The following is a 19,347-nucleotide window of genomic DNA, read 5'->3' as shown; positions in this document are numbered from 1 at the left end:
GCTCTGGGAAGCCAGTGGCCTGGGACAGGGTTTCTGGGCAGCAACTCCAGACAGGCACAGAACGAATCCCAGCCCCAGACAGCTGGGTCTAGCCCCTCCCCCTCGACCTAGGCAGCAGCACCTCCCTCTGGTCTCCACTTCCCCGCCCGGACCCGCAATTCCGAACTTCCCCGAGGTCCCTCCGGAAAGAGCCGAAGCGCGCAGCGGCCCCTGAGCTGTGGCCACGCCCCTATGTGGTCTGTCCCGGGCCGCTGCCCGTAGTGGTGGTGCGCATGCTCGACGGGGCCTGTCAGTCTCGTTTCGGGGGGCTGCGCATTCTCCCCTGCGGCCAGCGGCGCCGCAGCCGCCGGGAAGATGTCGGGGGCGCCGGCGGTGCGGATCAGCATCGAGTCGGCGAGCGAGAAGCAGGTGCAGGAGGTGGGGCTGGACGGCAGCGAGACCTACCTGCAGCCGCTCTCCATGTCCCAGAACCTGGCGCGCCTGGCGCAGCGCATCGACTTCAGCCAGGGCTCCGGCTCCGAGGAGGACGAGCCGCCGCCTGGGGCGCAGGCCCGCGACTGGGCCGCGCCCGGGGACGCCGAGGACGAGGAGGGTGAGAGAGAGAACGGGGTAGAGGGGGCAGCAGGACTCCCCCGGCTGGGCGTCCCCACCAGGCGTTCCCCGCCGCAGGGCTCCCCGCCGCTGCCCCGCCCTCCTGGATCCCCGGGGACAGCCATCCACACTGGGCAGCGTACTAGTCTAGCCCTCCCGCCCCGGTGCGTTAGGGTCTGTGGCCAGCCCCTACTGGGCCTGCCGGTGGGCCCTGGTCCGAGCGCTGTGCTGCACGGGTTGCCCCCGGCTGGTGTGTGCCCTGCTGATGGCGCTGGGGTCCTGGCAGACCCACCTATGTGGCATAGCGGGTAGGATCCGTACCACGAAGTGGTTCAGCTGTCATGAAAATGCTACTCCGGGACTAAACTAGCCTTCGGCAGAGTCCAGAGCTGTCATGGTACATGCCCTGCCTGAATCTGGGTATCCTGACCACTAGTGTTTGAAGCCAAGCTGTAAGAGGGTGGTGGGTTCTACATTGAATGTAGGGTGAGATACCTTACTCCCTCAGCTGAGCAAACTGTCATGGTAACTCTTTCCTGGGAGAGACATACTGGTCAAAACGTGAGTTTGGGTGTCCTGTCATTGCATAGCTTATATTAACATAACCTAGTCTGTGCATTTGAGGCTGAGAGCGGCTCAGATCTTCAGCCAGCTCCCACTTACATGACTTGACCAGTGTACCAGAGACTCCAAACTAAAAAGCATGTGCTGCTTCATTTTGAGCTGAAAAGCTATGGCTCTCTAGCTGGGGCTATAAAATTCGTTTTCTCTCTGGATTAGGAAAAGAGGAGGACATTTAACATAACCTACATAAATAAAAAATATATTTTAAAATGCAGATTTTTCAGATTATTTGCAGACTGTTTATGCTCTGCCTTCAGTTTAAGGGCCAGTCTGGTAAAGATACTGTATTTGCTACTGGAATATAAACTTTTGTTTTGTTTTTGTGCTTTAGGGCTGGTAAAGTTTCAGCCATCCCTTTGGCCTTGGGATTCAGTGAGAAACAATTTAAGAGGTGCCTTGACTGAGATGTGTGTTCTCTATGATGTTCTCAGCATTGTCAAGGATAAAAAATTCATGACTCTGGATCCAGTTGTTCAGGATCCGCTTCCCCCAAAGCAGGTACAAACCATCTTATTGCTTAATACATCTTGATAACTTAATACTGAAGATCCCATACAACTGGGATTACTTACATAACCATAAAACAGATATAGCCTAGTGCAAACCTCCCCATGCTGTTCTACCACAGTGTCTCATCTTTCAACTGGAGGAACCACTTCTGGGGGAGAGAGAGTAGCTCAGTCTCAGTGATGTATCTGCTGAGGCTGCCAACAAGTGTGCAAGTTATTGTAATGTGATACCTGCATATGAAACTAAGGGCTTGTCTACACTTACATTTTATAGTGCTCTAACTTCCTGGCTTAGAGTGGTGAAAAAAAATCACACACATGCCTGAGTGCAGCAAGTTAGAGTGCTGTAAAGCACCAGTGTGGACAGGCTCCGAGTGCTGAGAGCAGCGCTCAGAGCTATTCCCCTTGTGAAGGTGGATTACCACGTGTGAACACACTCACACTTCAAAGCACTCCCACAGCAGTGCTTTGAAATTTCTAGTATAGATGTAGCCTAATTTCAAAATAAGTTACTAAATAGCACAGCAGAATAACTTTTAGTCACTACCAGTTTCCAAGTATCAGAGGGGTAGCCGTGTTAATCTGGATCTGTAAAAGCAGCAAAGAGTCCTGTGGCACCTTGTAGACTAACAGACGTTTTGGAGCTTGAGCTTTTGTGGATGAATACCCACTTCGTCGGATGCAGTTACCAGTTTCCAGTAATTAGAACTGTGAGGATTTGTTTAAAAATTAAAAATATTTACAACAGTTCAAAATTGAAATTTATTTTCACGTTTCCAGAATCCTCAGACTTTACAGTTAATTTCAAAGAAGAAGTCACTAGCTGGAGCAGCCCAAATCCTGTTGAAAGGAGCAGAAAGGTTATCCAAATCGGTTGCAGAAAACCAGGAAAATAAGCGACAACGAGATTTCAACTCTGAGCTCTTGAGATTGAGACAGCACTGGAAGCTGAGGAAAGTTGGAGACAAAATCCTTGGGGACCTGAGCTACAGAAGCGCAGGTATGGCAGGTCACCTGTTACCAAGAATTAATCTTAAATCTTTTATTTCGCTAAACAATTTTTGATAATTAATTGTAAACACCAAAGTTGGAAAGGAATGATTGAAGTGGTAAAATACTATAACTGAGAGTTCTGTGAAAGAACTAATTAAAGGGAGAAGTTACATTGAATACCAGGAGAAACATCCTAATATTGAGATCTCAAAGATGGTGATAAAGCTGCATCATTTTTGGTACATTAGAAGTACAGTAAGTCCTCACTTAAAGTCGTTCTGGTTAAGTTTTGACGTTGCTGATCAGTTAGGGAATGTGCTCGTTTAAAGTTGCGCAGTGCTTCCTTATAATGTTGTTAGGCAGCCACCTGCTTTGTCCACTGCTTGCAGGAAGAGCAGCTCTTTGCAGCTAGCTGGTGGGGGCTTGGAACCAGGGTGGACCGGCAGCACCCCTTTCAACTCCCTGCTCCCCTAAGTTCCCTGTGCAGCAGTCACCCAGCAGGCTATCAGTTGTTGGTAGTTCAGCTGTCCCTCCCCCCACTGCCATGTGCTGCTCCTGCCCTCTGCTGTGGAGCTGCTCCTGTGGGGATCGGGGACAACAGGGCTCAGGATGGAGGGAGCTTGCAGGCAGCAGCTGCTGTCTCAACTTCCTGATCTGAAAAGGCAGTGTACTTAGAGTAGGCCAGCATTCTTAAAGGGGCGATGCACATCTCTCTCTCTCTCACACACAGGGTGTTTGGGTCTGTCTGCCGTGCTGCCTCCCTTCCCTCCGTTCGTGCGGCCTTGTAGAGTATGAGGCCACATTAACAACAATGTGTTAACCCTTGAGAGCTCAGCTGAGTTCTAGTTCATCATTTAGCAGTAAGGCATTCCCTGGGAAATATCCCACCCTCTTCCACCCTCTGACTCCACCACCTCAACTAAGCTTCACAGTCATCATGGCTGTGTACAGTATTAAATTGTTTAAAACTTATACTCTGTGTGTGTATGTGTATGTATGTGTGTATATAGATATAAAAATAAAAAAATTTAGTCTTCGGTGAAAAAATTTTCCCTGGAACCTAACCCCCCCACCCCCCTTTACATTAATTCTTATGGGGAAATTGGATTCGCTTAATGTCGTTTTGTTTAAAGTCGCATTTTTCAGGAACATAAGTACAACGTTAAGTGAGAAGTTACTGTAGACTGTTTGGCGCACTAGAAAAGATACTTTTAAGGAACAATCCTGCATTGGGGTGGGTTAGATGAATAGTAGTTTTTCTTCATCTCTGATTTCTATTATCTAGATTTTGTTCTGTAAAAATTATTTAAAAGATATTTGGTCACTTTTATTCTTTTCTGAATTGATATACAATCCCCATATTCTAAGGTACAGACTTTACAATACTAAAATGTAGTTTATGAAATATTAAATGAGATTTTATAAATGTTATTGAATAGAACATACAAGGTACTATAACCTGGGAAAGGGTTATAGTATGATACAAAAAAGGTGTTTGGTTGTATAGTTGTTCATACAAGGTTAATAATGCCCTAATGTCTTGATTCAGCAAGTAATTAAACAAGTGATGAACTCCACACACGCATAGTCCCTTTTGAAATCAATAAGTATATGTATGCTTAAAGGTAAGCCCTTTTGTAAGTGTTCGCGGAGAACCATGACAAAAGGAAAGAACCACTTTAACGTACAGATTTTTAGATGGTACAATAATCTATGTTTTTAAAAAAAGAAATCCAAAGAGTTTTAAGCATTATGTGAAACATAATATGATCATTTTGAGCTTGGAGTAAAATATTCAGATGCAGTGTCCCTTACTGGTAAAATCACAGGTACCACAACATTTAAGTCAACAGCTCCCCTCTCATTCTCTCTCACCTCTCCCAATGCCCAGAAAAAAAGAAAGGAAACCATATAGCCCAGATCATATTGTTTTTCTGTATTTCTTTGTGTTAACACGTAGAGCCTCTTCTATTGACAATTATGGGGTGAAGATAAGACATCTTACTGAATTGAACTTTTTTCCCCCAAGAAACAATGTTAGTCAAATGTAAGCAATATCTCTCACGATGCAAAGATGAGAAGACTTCTAATCCATAAAAACATTGTCTCATGAAAGTTTTTAGATGTTTTCATGATATTTTCTCTTTCCCTTTTTAGGATCCCTCTTCCCTCACCATGGGACATTTGAAGTGATAAAGAACACCGATATTGATCTGGATAAGAAGATACCAGAGGATTACTGTCCTTTGGATGTTCAGATTCCAAGTGATTTAGAGGGCTCAGCCTATATAAAGGTTTGCCAAAAAATACGTTGTATAGTTTCTGTACTATTCATGTAGTTGTAATACAGAACACAAGACAATTAACGTTTTTTTTCATTTTCTTGTGTAGGTTTCTATTCAAAAGCAAGCTCCAGACATAGGTGACCTTGGCACAGTTAACTTGTTTAAAAGACCTCTGCCGAAATCGAAACCAGGTACATTCTTTAAGCTCCAGTCTTAAGGATTGAGTTTGCATTTGACACTAAATTTGTGAATCTCTCATTCTGGAGAAACACTTCAGTAGTACCTGAAAATAAGAACAAAAGGAGAAATAATTTTCTCATTCTTGGTTTAACTGAAATCTTCACCTAAATGCAAAATGAGACTTTGCAAACATGACACCTTCAAAATGTACATGTGAATATGATGCTGTTGAAGGTGATAAAATTCCTTCAATGACTCTAATGCACATGCTTGGCTTTTGTTTAGGAGGAGAGTCAGCCATCTAACTTGAGGTTAATTGAAAATCACTTACATAATATGGGTTCCATTTAAATCTTTTTCTCAAATTATTTTACTTAAATATTCCAAGTATACAGTAGGATGAACTAAAGTATAATCGTGCTTTTGATGGGGATGAGCAGTATGGAGAAAGAAGCACATGAAGTGACTTCTGTAGTTTATGGAGCTGAATAGCTAAATTTTGCCTGAAAATGTAACTCAGTTTATTTAATATTCTGTTTCAAGCCAAAATTTAGATTGAGATATGTGATGTCAACCCAGACCATTTAAAAAACTGTTTCAGAAACTGTTAAGAGCAAGTTCATAAGCTTTATTGATATAAAACAGAACAGCCCATATTTTACAAATTAGTTGGGGATTGAGGAGCTCATAAATTGAACATCTCAGAATTACAGTAGGTGTGGTGCATTGATTTCTTCTTGTCCTTTAACCCATTGCAAAGCAATTTTCAGTGCACTAAAGGCTTGGAATGTGAAGGCATATTGACCTGTTCTTCATCAACATCACTTTTGTTACCTGATTTCACACCCACACACAAACCTGGTTATGAAAAATGATCTTTATAACTGGTCATTCATAAGATTGGTGTTCATAAAATTGAGGTTCTACTGTAAATTTAGTGTTTAAAAGATGTTTATAAATTGGGAACACAAAATCTATCCCGTCAATCTCTTGTATTGCTATTAATTAACCGCAGGAAAAAACACAGTAGGATTAAAGAGAACGACATGAAATAGTCGATGAAAGGAGCATATTGCGCCAGCTCTTTAAGGTATGCATTTAGTTGCCTGTGCAATTAAAGGTATTTATAGATAATATTAAGTCCTGAATGGTCTGGGACCTGGCCACTTATGCCAGTGCATGAGGAGAGGCAGTCTCTTGACAGCTGAGGTCAGCTTGGATATTCTTGCATTTTTTCTGAGAACTAAATGTTTTAGGGCAGGGCATTTTAAGTGGGGAGCTCTCAATGCTGGAACTAACTTTCCCATTTGCCCGACAGACCAGTGGTTTATGTGAATTGATGATATGCCCTCATTTGGAATATCATAGTCAGTTCTGGCCACTCCATTTCAAAAAAGATTTAGTATGATTAGAAGAGATTTAAAGGTGAGAAATAAAAAGTACTAGAGGCAGGGAGAGCATGAAAACATTGGGAGTTAAGTCTAGTGAGGAGACAGTTATAAGGGCAATAGAAGTATAAAGCAGGTGAATTGGATGCTCCTATTTACCTTTTCTCATAATACAAGCCCAAGAGGACATCCAGTCTGAATGAAAGATGATACATTAAAAAATCATAAGAGGAAATGTTTTTTCTAACATTTATGGAATCTGTGGAATTTCTTGCCGTAAGATATCAGTGAATCTAAAAGCTTAGCAGAATTTTAAAAAAAACTTAGATGTTTTTGTGAACGACCGCCACAATTTCAAACTGACATGAGATTTCATGCTTCAGAAGCAGTCACTAAGTTTTGGGCTTAGAAGAAAACGTGGTGCTGACCCTTCATAGACAGAATGCTGTACTAGATAGACCACTGGTCTGATCTTGTATGGTAATCTTTGTGTTCAGGGCATAAGGCCTGTCTATTTATTCAGGCCAGTGTTTTTTAAATAGGAGCCTAAATTTTGGCTTCTAAATCCATATTATAGCTCCTGCCTGATTTTAAAAAATGTTGTGTGTGTTTATGTGCATGAGTTAATTTTGCAAGTCTAAACATACTGTTTTGAAAGTGCTTACTCGGTTTGCAACGTCTTTGAGGCACAGACTGTCATCTTAACTGTTTGTACAGTGCCCATCACAGTGTACTATATGCCCATGGTTAAAATTCACTGGAATTTTGTTTTGTGTTCACTGACGTAATTGAGATAATATTATAACAAGGGTTAGCTCAGGTGGGAACAGCAGGCTAGATTTTTCCAGTCACGTTGATCACCTGGTGCTTTCGTCATTCTCTGACAGCTGACATCTGAATTAGTAAAATGGGTTGCTTCTTGTTGTTTCTTTGAAAATTTGGATGGCTCGTGTTTTTCAGGGGCTCCACATTGGCAGACAAAACTGGAGGCTGCACAAAATGTTCTCTTATGTAAAGAAATATTTGCTCAGCTGTCTCGAGAAGCTGTTCAAATTAAATCACAAATTCCTCACATTGTTGTGAAGAACCAGATCATCTCTCAACCTTTTCCAGGTAGGAAACCTTGCGAGACTCTTGTTCTGGAACATGGAATGCACAGAATTGTCTTATTTTAATCCAGACTTAAACTTCATATAAATCAAAGTTTAGGCAAGGTCAACTGACCTCCTTGTTTCTGTACTTAAACCAAATTAAGAATTGAATTAAAAGTAAGACTTCCCTGGAAACCACATTATGCATAGTATCTTTTCTGACTAAAGAGTTCTTCTTTTTAAAATGACTCTCATGGTGCACTTGTATTATTTCAGTAGTAGTGGTAGCAACAACAAAAGTTGTGGTAGTCCAGTGCACCTCCTGGTGGGGATTGGAATTTGAGGCTTTATCAGTCCTCCTCTCCAGCGGTAGGTTTATGGGAGACTACAAGACTTCTGATTGACTTATGTTAATGGTACCTGAATAGAGCTAAGTCTAATACCGTTCAGTCAGGCTGGCCCAACAATATGGGGTCCCGAAAGCATCCTCTATGCTCAGAGTTGCATTGGGAATCCCTCACCCTTGCTGAGGGTGGTGTGACTCCATCTTTTGAAGATGTTTTTTGAATTGCTTCAAAAAATATAATTGGTGAACTAGGTGATACGAGAATTATTTCTTCCTCAATATGCTGCAGGGTCTCGTTCTTAGGAGACTTTTCCTTATCAAGTGAAGAAAAGGATTATAAATGAAAAAAACCTATTAAGTCACTAGTTGATCCCTGAGCACTCTATTAATTATATAATGAATTACAAATTGGCAAAATGATCATGTTTTCTTTTCTGGTTTGCACAGTGTGACATGTTTATTTGAATTTCCTGGAAATAGCATTGACTGCAGAGCTAATGATTCTGAAAGGGGATAAGGGAAAGAGAAGAATAAATTACTCTGTCTTGCTTCTACTTAGCATGAAAAAGTTGACAGTGTTTTTGCTTTTCGTTTGCTTTATACAGGTTTGCAGTTGTCTATTTCTTTGTGTCACTCTTCTAATGATAAGAAATCCCAAAAAACTGCTTCTGAAAAACAAAGTCCAGAGGATCACCTCTATGTTCTGGAACACAATTTGCATCAGCTGATCAGAGAGGTAATGCATTTTTAGTTAAACACTGAAGTTCTCATTTCCCATTCACAGTCTCCGAACACATCATATTACTATAATACTGCCAGAGGCCAGTCATTTTCTATCCACCTGTGTAAGGCAGCCTCTGTTGCATGTCTTAGAAATGCCACCATTGTGCAGATATGCAGAGCTGGTACCAGGAGTTCCACTTGGACCTTCATGGAGTCTTGTTTCCTGGATGTAGCCTCTAAGTTGGATGCTCATTTCAGGAGAATGGTCCATGCAAGCAGTGCTTAAAGTAGAAAGAACAGTTAGTTATTTACCATAACTGTGCTTCTTTTGAGATCATTCTCCCCACTCCTCTTTTTCACTCTTCTGGAGTCTTACTATAAATTCTTGGTTTATTAGAAGGAGCTGCATTGTTGAGGCTGTGCCCCCTTATATCTCTTTGGGGGCAAGGGATGCAGAAAGACATGCACAACCTTAAAAAAGAATAGAAAGTTCTGCTCTAGAAAGTTCTGAGATCATATGCCCAGGATGTGTGCATCTTCAGCAGTATGGTTCCAGTGAATACTGAAGCAAAATAGGTATTACACACCTCAGCTTTCTTGATGTCCTCAGTTATTTACTCTTTTTTCCCTTGGGGTAGAAGACCTACACTTTTCTTCATCTTTTCTCTTGCTCCTACTGCATTTAAAGAACCTCTTTTGCCTTTTATGTCCCATTTTGTACCTTAGCCTGATTTTGTCCCTGCATGTTTCTGCTATTCTTTTGTGTTCCTCCTTAGCAATTTGTCCATGTTTTCCCTTCGTTGTACGATTCCTTTTTGATTTTTCTAGTCATTAAAGAGCTCTTGATGGAGCCCTATTGGCCTCTTACTATTCTTGATATCTTTCCTTCATATTGGAAAGTTTTCAGTTGTGCCTTTAATGTTGTCTCTTTGAGAAAGTGCCAGCTCTCCTGAACTCCTTTTATCTCTTAGGAATTAATATGGGAAGAAACTATCAGCTCTCTGAGTTTGTCTGTTTTTTTCAATGTCCATTGTCCTTATTCTGCTGCTTTTACTCTTTTTGCTTTCCTTAGACTTATGAAATGGATCATCTCATGATCACTTTCACCCAAATTGACTTCCACCTTCAAATTTGCAACCAATTCCTCCATGTTGGTCTGAATCAAATCTAACGTGGCTGTCCTCTAGTTGCTTCCTGTACTTTCTGAAACAAAAAGTTGTACCCAGGACACTCCAAGAACTTATGGGAAATTTTGTGTGTTATCATATTACTATTGTAACAGACATTTGGGCACTTATCCCTTCCCCCACCCCATTACTACCAGATCTTGTGTGTTGGTTATTTCTGTTGTTTGTGCTAGAAATGCCTCATCCACTTCCTCTTCCTGATTTTGTTAGTTCATAGCAGACTTCTATCATGATTAAGGCTATGTTTTAGTCATGAGTATTTTTAGTAAAAGTCATGGACAGCTCACTGGCAGTAAACCAAAATTCACAGCCCGTGACCTGTCCATGACTTCTACTATATACCCCTAACTAAAACTTGGGCTGCGGGTAGTGCGGGGCAAGAGGAGGTGGCCTTGGGCCGCGGGTAGTGCGGGGCAAGGGCAGGTGCAGGGGAGATGGGCGGTGGCAGTGCCTGGCCCGGGATCCCTGCTGGTGCTGGGAGGGGAAGATTGGCAGGGCTGGGAGGCTCCCTGTCAAGGTCTGCGCAGCTCCCCAGAAGCAGCTGACATGTCTCTGCAGCTCCTACGGAGAGGGACCACCAGTGGGGCTCCGCACATTGCCTCCACCACTAGCACTGGCACCGCAGCTCCCATTGGCCAGGAACCATAGCCAATGGGAGCTGTGGAGGTAGTGCTTGCAGGCAGGGGCAGCATGCAAGGCCTCCTGGCCCCTCCACCTAGGAGCTGCAGGAACATGCTGGCCATTTCCAGGGAACGTCCTTGAGGTAAGCGCCGTCCTGCACCCCAGCCCTGAGCCCTCTCCCCCATCCAAACTACTGCTGCTGGGCAGTGAGAGAGGGGTCCACAGATCGTGGTGGCCCAAGACTGCCCCAGCAGCGGCTGGCTACAGCTGCTGCAAAGTTGCAGAGGTCACGGAATGTCATGGAATCTGTGACTTCCGTGACAGACACTCACCCTTAATCATGATGTCACTCTCCTATATTTCTCCTCTTTTGTCTTTACCCAGAGACTTTCAACTGGTCTGCCTCTCACTTCCTTCTGGACCTCAGAACTAGTGTGTATATTCTTGATGCATAATGCAGCACTTCCTCCCTTTTAGTTTTCCCTTCCCGGTTGTGCGAAAGATCCACATAAACAGGGAAGCAGACTATACAGGGAAGTATGAAATTGACTGTACATAAAGTGCAGTCAAATGCACAAAGTAAAACTGGAAAAATGAAACATACTCTTTAGTTTTTTATTACTGTGATTATAGGTGTTAAAATAGCATGCAGCACTTTTTTTCAGAAGTGTGACTTTTTAAAATTGTCCTTATAAAACATGTGGTGGCGTATTATAATTGATTAGCTGTATGTGTTAGAAGAGCACACGCTTGAGTTTTGTTATCTTCTCCTTCAGTCATCCCTCCTAACAGCTCTTGTTTGTTGCAGTTCCATAAGCAAACTTTGAGTTCTACAATGATGCCACATCCAGCTAGTGCACCATTTGGCCATAAGAGAATGAGAATGGCAGGACCTCAGGCTTTTGATAAAAATGACATCAGCTCCTTACAACCAAATGAAGGGCTTTTGGAAAAGATCATTAGACAGGCAAAACACATCTTTCTGAGACGCAGGTATGCACACAAGCTATTCTTGGTAAAGCCATAGTAAAACTAACACTGTTTTCCACACGGGCTGTGAATTAATTATTGAAAATGTTCCCAGAACTTATTACTGTTGTTATGCCAGAATGCTTTTCTAAGAGTTTTATTGGCGCCTAATATTTAAGATTAAAAATCCTATCTCCAAGTATGTGAGTATAGTGACATCCTTGGAATGCAAACACAGAAAGTTCAATACTACTTGCAAGATATCCCGCTACAGGATACTTACAATGATAGTTGTCTCTGCTTTAACAAAAGCACTACCTCAGTCCTTTTCAGTACTTTCCTCTGTACATGGTGTGAAAACACATCGCTGATCTCTATGCTGAATAACATATGGTTAAGACTATCTTTGGGGGTGCATGTAAAGGATAAAGTTTAAGCAGATACACTTCCTTTGCAATTCAGGCACCAAAACTGTTCTGGTCTCCTTGTGTGTGCCTAAACTGCTCACCTTATAACGCAAATAAACATAGCTTTAGGTGTCATAAAACTTAGTTTGTAAAATAAAATTATTTCACAAGTGTACTTTACAGTGCCAGCTAGATCAAACTGATGTCTACTCGCTACCCTGTCTTTATTTGGAGAAAAGATGGTGGCACGCACTATCTGGCTATCTAGACCATGATTTTATTATCCCTATCCACTTTAGACATGGAACTCGTAATAGAACTAGGGCTGTGAAGCAATTAAAAAAATTAAAAGATTACCGGGGTGTGATTTTTCTGTTTTTGTTTTTTAGAACTGCTCAAACCATTGACAGCCTAGCTAGTCGTATTGAGGATCCACAGATTCAGGCCCATTGGTCAAACATAAATGATGTTTATGAATCCAGTGTCAAAGTTCTAATAACTTCCCAAGGGTATGAGCAAATATGCAAGTAAGTATGAAAACTAAAATATTCTCTACTTAGATAGAGTTGTCTCTTTTAGCTGTGGTGGTTGAGTGCATATAACATTGTGTTGCTCCCATGAGATCCAATCCAACTTCAGGCAGACCAGCACGAGCCCAGTATTTGTGTATTTGCTTTATATGTTCAGGTATGGAATATGAATGTGGTTGCAGAGAATGAAAGAAAATTAAACTTTCCATAGATTGAGCTTGTCTTAAAAGTCAACACTCTGCCAAAACAGCTTTCAGAAGAGAAACTCTAAAGTTAAAAAGCTGTCTGCCTTCTGTAGCAAAAATGTTACATTAATGTAGGAATTTAGTACATAGATATTACCTTTTTCTTCAAATGACTATGACCGTATTCCTTTAGGGCAGTGGCCCCGAACCTTTTTCGTCTGGCGGGCGCCAGTCGACGAGCCACGGAGGACTGTGGCGGCAGATGAGCATCCGTCGAAATGCCGCCGACAAGAGGCAACATCAATAGATGTCGCCGCTGACAAGCAGCAGCATCCAGAGGCGTCGCCGCCGAAATTTGGCAGCATTTCAGCGGCGACTCCTCTGGATAACACTGCTTATCGGCAGCATTTCGGCGGATGCTCGTCCGCTGGCCAGTACACGGGCACACTTAGACGCCCTGGCAGGCACCATGGTGCCCACGGGCACTGCATTGGGGACCTCTGCTTTAGGGGAAAAATCAAATGTTGGGCCTTGTTACTAGAAGTATCTTTAAACTGCTTTCCTCTACTTCCACACTAGTGGGCTGGAGAAACTGCTAGATCTCTGAACCAACAGTTGCAACCTTGTTAAAATCTGTGGGCTTTTCTATATGGAAACTGGAACTAAAATAATCACTTGTAATTCACGCCTTTAGTTATTTGAGTGCAATTCTGTGTGTGGACATTCAATTCTGTAATACAGTGTCTATACATAGACTTGCACAAAAATAGACATTCATATTTCAGAATTAAATGTCCACACACAGACTTGCACTTAAATAATTAAAGGCATGAATTACAACTGGTTTAGTTACTTTGGTTCCAGTTGCCATACTGGTAAGTCCTCAGTTCTGTGCTGTATTGAGTGACCCTGAATTTATTGAGAGCACAGAGGAGTCCCATGTGTCTTGTCTGGGTCTTCACTCTCTGCTGGCTCTGTTCATTTAAGTTGACAGGAAATTGCAGTTGATGAGATTCTGTGCTCTTGGAGCACTTCAGCGAATAGGAATCTTACTAACTAGAGTGGTATTGATATTGACAAGAATAGAGCTTGCTGGGAGAGAGAGAGGATGCATGTTATGTCACCTCATCTCTGATGATAAACCACATCCACTGTTCTAAGTTAACCAAAATATTTTAAAAACAGAATTTACCAAGCAACCTTGAAAGGTTTGTTAGGGCTCCCCTGCCTGCCCTTGTTTCTCATCACAAAGACAGAAAGCAGAAGGCCGGAATCCGAAGTGCAGGCAATGCGATGTTTATTGGGGTTACCAAACAAGCATAATCCCAGCTCTTTGCACCAGGAGAACTTTTCTTTTTTCCCCACCACCACCTTCTGAGGCTTAATTATACCTGTCGTACTTTCCCCTGGAACCACCCCTTACGGTTTATGGTTATGTTCCATTTTGGAGAGTCTTGAGTCTCTGGGCTTCGGTACTGCCTCTTTTGTACCCCATGGGAGGGGTAGGGAGTAAGGGCGGGTACTGGCCAAGGCTACCCTTTCTTTGTTTTTTAGTATTTCTTATATTGCCCCTCCCAATTCGGAGTCGAGGCAGTCATATATTAAACACCCACCATACAACACTTTAGCTCTGTTTCTTATCTTTTCTCATTATACAAAAAAACCCATCTGGTTGTAGGCAGAAGCAACACACAGTGTCTTTGTTTCTTATTCACATAGGTTAGTAAGGATATAAGAATATCAAAAGTCAAACAGGCAAACAAAACCCCAAATTCTATCTCCGACTAATAAACAGGCCTCAATACTATATTACCATCTCTAACAAGGTTCATGCTTTGTTATTCATTCAGATAGAAACTGTTTTCCCTGTCTGTCTTAATCAAGACTATGGGAGTGTCAAGCTGGTAGCTTCCTATTGGGTTGTTCTTTAGCATGTGTAAGATGCTTTTAAAAGTGACTTTTTTAATAGGGACTTTTATTAATGTACTTCTTAACTGCCAACTTCTAGGTGATTTTTCAATAAATATACCGATTGTATCTCTTTGTTTAAAAGGTCCATTCAGCTACAGCTGAACATTGGAGTTGAACAGATCAGGGTAGTACACAGAGATGGAAGAGTTATTACGTTGTCCCATCAAGAGCAAGAATTACAGGATTTCCTTCTGTCTCAGGTAAACTCCTGTTCAATTCCTGGGATTTTTTTACTTGCATGTGTTTGTCTTGTGTCTGCATTTGGGATGAACAGTAATAAGTAGCATGAGTGTATTTGAAACAGAAGTATTATTTATTGTCTGCACATGTGGAATTTCTACCTAGTTTCTACCTTTCTGACAAGAATGCCAGTAATTTTTCAGGTTTAGTGATGATTGACCACATTCTTCATAAAGAAATGTTTGTGTATCAACTGTGGGAACTGTATCACGTTTTAGCCAGGTGGATGTGAATTCAGAGATACTAACAAAGAAGTTCATTTGAAATCCATTTAAATGCATTGTTTGTGCTATTCACCATGTGAGCCTTCAGAACACAGTGCTGATCTAACAAGCATGCTGCTTTTCTTAATCATAAGATTCTACTTAGTTGGTGGGAGCCACGTCAGACACTAAGGTATTTTTACGTAAAACAGACTTGTTCTAGCCAAACCTCATCAGGAGTAGAGCTCTTATTAGCTAACATGCCCTTAATTAACATCACTTTCAACATTGTGTCAGGGTTTCTAATTTTGCATGTGACGCTACTAAATCAGCTGACATTTGAATGAACTGCGGTTTCTTAACTGTTTACAAATGAGTCTTGTTGTTTTTGTTCAAATGTGACAGTCTGTCCAATACACATTGTGTAGTAAAGATGCAGGAATTGCATTAATTTACAGATCATTTGCCCTTTTACAGTTTATAATGTGGAACTCTCAGTCAAAGAAAACAAGTTGGAACAGATTCTGTTGAGGGAGGTATCATTTTCCTCTAATAAAGTGGTTTTCAAACTGGTTCACAGAGACCTGGCTGGTTACATGGCATTGGCTACTCCATTTCCAACAAATAAATAATATTAAAAGCAAGCTAAAATGCTTTTTCTTATAAACAGTTGCTGTAGTTTCCACTAAAATGTTACACAGGTGTAAAGTGTGTTTGGTTACGCCAACTCTTCTCTTCCCAAATTTGCCATGTAAGAATGATTCATTACCACTTTTCTGCATAGTATCCTGTAGATGCTTTACAAAAAGGGTTAGGTCTCTCTCAGTTGGATGTAGGAGTAGAGGAAGGACACTTCTGAAACCTTAACCATATACAAGATTTTTGAGTAGCTTTAGAGACTTGTGTTAATTTAAAAACCAGAACTTGTAAGAGCACCTCACGAAAACTATACGTTTTTTGAAGAGTTATAGATCTATTGAACTGCGTAGCTTGTGTATACTGAATACCTCTATCTTCTCCATCCCCAAATGAGCTAGTAACAGGCATATATAAAGGCAAATTTCTACTTGCTATTATATGTACTGAAGTATTTCTGTAAAATTACCAATTCTTCTGAAACGGGGTGGTGCATTTGAGGTGGAAATCCCTTTTTTTAAAAAGACTAAGGCCAGGAAAAAAAGAATAGGAACCAAGTACAACAAAAACAGCAAGAGACAAAGATAAAAAGAACCTAATCCTCCGTCTTCTTTCAGATGTCCCAGCATCAAGTACATGCAGTTCAGCAGCTGGCTAAAGTTATGGGATGGCACGTGTTAAGTTTCAGTAATCATGTGGGTCTGGGACCAGTAGAGAGTATCGGCAATGCATCAGCAATAACTGTGGCATCGCCAAGTGGAGATTATGCTATTTCAGGTAGAATTTTGTATGATTATAATAGAAATGTATGAGAACTATAGACTTTCTAACAGTTTGATAATAGAATCAATCCTGAGAGTTTATGGCATCATTATATAACAAAGTAATTTATAAACAAAGTTTTTATTTTATGTGTAAAATTGACATCTGTGCAAAGTACTGGTTCAGTCAAGTCTGCTACTCATTGCTGTTTGGTATGTGGGGTAATTGGCTTAAAGCTTAAAAATACTGTTTTCAGATTTGTTCTGTACTAAATGGAGGAGAAATAGATAGTTGCATGTTTAAGATATGTTTCATTATGTTTCCATTACACGTAGTGTAAGTCCACTAGAATTGATCATTCCTGGTCTTGTGCTCCAATCATTAGTCCTTATGCTTCCATATGCACTGTAATGCTTCCCTGAAAAGCTTTGCCCCCTCACTGAATCAGTTTGCCTGTACTATGTTAGAGAAACTAGACTCCCACGGTACTTTAAAAAAGAATTGCAAAGATCTCTCTGATAGTAGATGTAACAAAAATGTTGGGAGACTTCATAATTGTCTCTTTGAAAGATTACATCAGATGAGTACACTGGAAAAGAATTCATCTGTAAAATCTTCTTGAGAAGGCACATAAATACATTCCTAAGATTCAGACTTTGGATAAAGCTCAGTGGGAATTGGTGGAAAAATGTTAGTATTCCTGTGCTCATTTAACTCTCCTGAATACAGTTGTTGACTGCTGATTTTGCTCTGACCAGGAAAATGTAGTACAAAAGAGCAATGAAAACATGCAGGGAAAATGGGAAACCTTGAGAGCAAGTCAGAAGAAGACTTCATTAGGCGTAATAGTGTTTTAATTATTTTTGTTGTTTAGTTACAATATGGAAATGTACTTAAAGGGAAAATATACGGCTCATGTACTACGTACAGAGATATTTAATACGATGAATTAAAAAACTGTAAAGGCTTTATGCTTATGTATTTTCTGTTCATTGCAGTACGTAATGGTCCTGAAAGTGGAAGCAAAGTTATGGTTCAGTTTCCACGGTGTCAGTGCAAAGACCTCCCCAAAAGTGATGTGCTACAAGACAGTAAATGGAACCATCTTCGTGGGCCATTCAAGGAAGTTCAGTGGAATAAAATGGAAGGGCGTAACTTTGTATATAAATTGGAGCTCCTCATGGCTGCCCTAACTCCATGCTAATTGCCTGACATCTTACTAAGGAGGACACTGGATTGCCTCTCATTTGTAGTGGTATCAACAATCACAACAAGGGGAAACCTACCCTGGGAGACAATACATGAAAATAGAAAACAATGCAAAAGTGTTCAGTTTTGCAGTTCTTTATAGATATGTATCCATTGTGATTATGTCAGAGCTGTTACTTGCTATGTGAAATAAATGATTTTTTCAAATGTTCCTTTCAATTGAAGTTTAAAAATACCATTAAAATATTACCTTATTTTTCTAGCTTGGAGTGTTCATGTGTGATACTAGGGTGCAGTTCTGAAGGTTGCTGTTTGTTGCAGATGCCTAAAATTGTCTTTGCATTTTGACTACCGAAAGTTACTGAGAGAACAGCTGACTAATTTTCATGATCAAATTTCTAAAGATACTTGAGCTAATAAACTACAAACATAATACAGCTTTCTGGTAATATTTTAGAGTGGTTCAGATCCAATTGGCTATCCCAGTTTTCCTTTATAAGATAAAGCTCAATAGCCTGTTCATTCCTGTATGGAAAAACCTTTGTTCGTTGTTACTTTGCAGTTTTCCTCAGAAGACTGCCTATAACGTCTTCTGAGAGGTGGTGATTTTTGGTCTTGAGAGAGAGTATGTTATGCTGCCACTGTGCATTTGGGGGAGCAGCATGTTCAGGGGCTTGCTCGTCTGACTGCTAGTAGATTTTTTTGAACGGGAATAGACAATGAAGGGGACAGCAGAGCCCATAATGAATTATAAAAGCCTCATCCGATTCATAATTCATGTTATCCTTATGGAGTGAGTCTCTGATGTATGCCCTTAAATTGGAGTGTGTCTGTGGGATTCTACTTTGGTGTGGTCTTTGGACATTCTTTACCCTATTGTTTTAAGAGAAAAGAAATTTGTTCACTCTAAAGGTATTGGCAAGTATATGTGGGAATGTATTGGGAACACGCCTTAATCCCTGTTTGTTGACACATTTTCTACCACCATTAATCATGGATTGAGGTCACTGACCTGGAATGGACCTACTGGGTGTGATTCAGATTTTGGCTTTCTCCAGAAGTGTTTTTGTGTCGCACCCAAAAGAGGTGGGGGGAGGGATAGTTCAGTGGTTTCAGCATTGGCTTGCTAACCTAGGGTTGTGAGTTCAATCCTTGAGGGGGCCATTTAGGGATCTGGGGCAAAAATCTGTCTGGAGATTGGTCCTGCTTGGAGCAGGGGGTTGAACTAGATGACTTCCTGAGGTCCCTTCCAACCCTGATATTCTAAGGCAGATATTTTAATTACAGTATTAACCACAAATATGGAACATGGGCTTTTTTCAACACTTCGAAGCACTAGTTTGTATCATAACTGATTTATGAAGATGAAAACTTCCTTTTAGCCTCTTCTCAAAAGGATATTTCAAGGGAGGAAATGTAAAAATATCAACTGAAAATAGTTTACAGGTGCTTGAAACGTTACTGGAGGATACATATGACTTCTCCATAACATAACACTAAAGGTACTTTTCCCCCTCTCTTACAAGGGCTTTACAAACATGGCATTGTCAGATTCCAGGTAGAGAAGGAGATAGTGTATCTGCTGAACAAACTTACAAACTTCTGAGACCTTTGCCTCAGAGGCATGTGTCATAAGCATAAATCCCAATTCTGAACCTTAGCGTTCAAAATGTGGGTGCCTAGCATAAATCCTCCAA

At 41.1% G+C, this 19,347-nt stretch overlaps 1 protein-coding gene across 2 annotated transcripts; it reads left to right on the top strand.

The window, feature by feature from the left end:
* Nucleotides 1-219: 219 nt before the first annotated feature.
* MED17 (mediator complex subunit 17) lies at nt 220-17,912 on the top strand. 2 transcript variants are annotated; one of them, XM_032776625.2, is made up of 12 exons: nt 220-592; nt 1,547-1,713; nt 2,505-2,724; nt 4,875-5,011; nt 5,109-5,193; nt 7,531-7,683; nt 8,613-8,743; nt 11,347-11,531; nt 12,304-12,441; nt 14,683-14,800; nt 16,297-16,456; nt 17,440-17,912. In XM_032776625.2, the coding sequence occupies exons 1-12, from the start codon at nt 355-357 to the stop codon at nt 17,643-17,645; spliced, it is 1,938 nt and encodes a 645-aa protein (XP_032632516.1). In that variant the 5' UTR covers nt 220-354; the 3' UTR covers nt 17,646-17,912. The 2 variants fall into 2 exon arrangements, with proteins under 2 accessions (XP_032632516.1, XP_032632517.1); XM_032776626.2 differs by lacking the exon at nt 16,297-16,456 and having other exon boundaries at nt 266-592; nt 17,440-17,723.
* Nucleotides 17,913-19,347: the final 1,435 nt, after the last annotated feature.

This window comes from Chelonoidis abingdonii, chromosome 1 (genome assembly GCF_003597395.2).
Source record: "Chelonoidis abingdonii isolate Lonesome George chromosome 1, CheloAbing_2.0, whole genome shotgun sequence".
NCBI lineage: Eukaryota > Metazoa > Chordata > Testudines > Testudinidae > Chelonoidis > Chelonoidis abingdonii.
This window is presented reverse-complemented; position numbering and strand designations above follow the sequence as displayed.

Excerpts from the sequence above, each read along its gene's own strand:
- MED17 (XM_032776625.2), top strand. The coding sequence starts at position 355 with ATGTCGGGGGCGCCGGCGGTGCGGATCAGCATCGAGTCGGCGAGCGAG. Across the intron at positions 5,194-7,530 it reads TCTGCCGAAATCGAAACCAG|GGGCTCCACATTGGCAGACA; the intron begins GTACATTCTTTA and ends CGTGTTTTTCAG. Across the intron at positions 12,442-14,682 it reads GGGTATGAGCAAATATGCAA|GTCCATTCAGCTACAGCTGA; the intron begins GTAAGTATGAAA and ends TTTGTTTAAAAG.